Raw genomic sequence first — 589 nt, 5'->3', positions numbered from 1 at the left:
CCCGCCACATTTTTCTTTATATAGATACATATTGATTTCACTTAATTAAATATAAATATGCTATTATATTGTGAAATTCTTAATACATAATATTTTTAACTGAATGCTAAATAATTTATATCAATATTGGGAAACATATAATTACTTAACTTAATGACTACTGTTGATTTTATGGAATATAAATTTAGGAACACGAAACTAAAAATTCAATAATACATAAAATATAATTGATCTTCCTTTCCTCAGTGCACAATTTCTTTATCACAAGAATAATTAACGTGCTATCAGAGAAATAAAGTGTTAAACTATAATAAATTGTCGTTTTAACGTCGTTTAAAAGAAAACCAATGAGTTTATCTACTAAAATACGTTTCATTAATCATGTGGTTCTAAAGAGGGTATACGAATATAAATCTGTAGTTATTAGTAATTTCAGTTGACCAATCAAATCGTTGAACAGTGACCAGAGTGTTCTAAAGTGTGCAATATATGGATATATGGAATACATTGGATGTGTCGCAACACGAGCTGTACAAAAAAGTTTTTCGAAATAATTTTAAGATATCAGATAGTATTTTGTTGTTTCTTG

At 26.1% G+C, this 589-nt stretch overlaps 1 protein-coding gene across 1 annotated transcript in view; it reads right to left on the bottom strand.

Annotated features, from left to right (window-relative positions):
- Positions 1 to 444: 444 nt before the first annotated feature.
- The window catches only part of LOC108579915, a 3,195-nt gene continuing 3,050 nt past the window's right edge, over positions 445 to 589 (bottom strand). Inside the window, exon 3 of the mRNA XM_017943536.1 lies at positions 445 to 528. Coding sequence (XP_017799025.1) covers positions 445 to 528 — 84 coding nt within the window. The remainder of the gene's footprint in view (positions 529 to 589) is intronic.

Source organism: Habropoda laboriosa, unplaced genomic scaffold (assembly GCF_001263275.1).
Source record: "Habropoda laboriosa isolate 0110345459 unplaced genomic scaffold, ASM126327v1 scaffold2, whole genome shotgun sequence".
NCBI classification, from domain to species: Eukaryota; Metazoa; Arthropoda; class Insecta; order Hymenoptera; family Apidae; genus Habropoda; species Habropoda laboriosa.
Note: the sequence above shows the minus strand (reverse complement) of the source record. Positions and strands in the feature narration are given on the sequence as shown.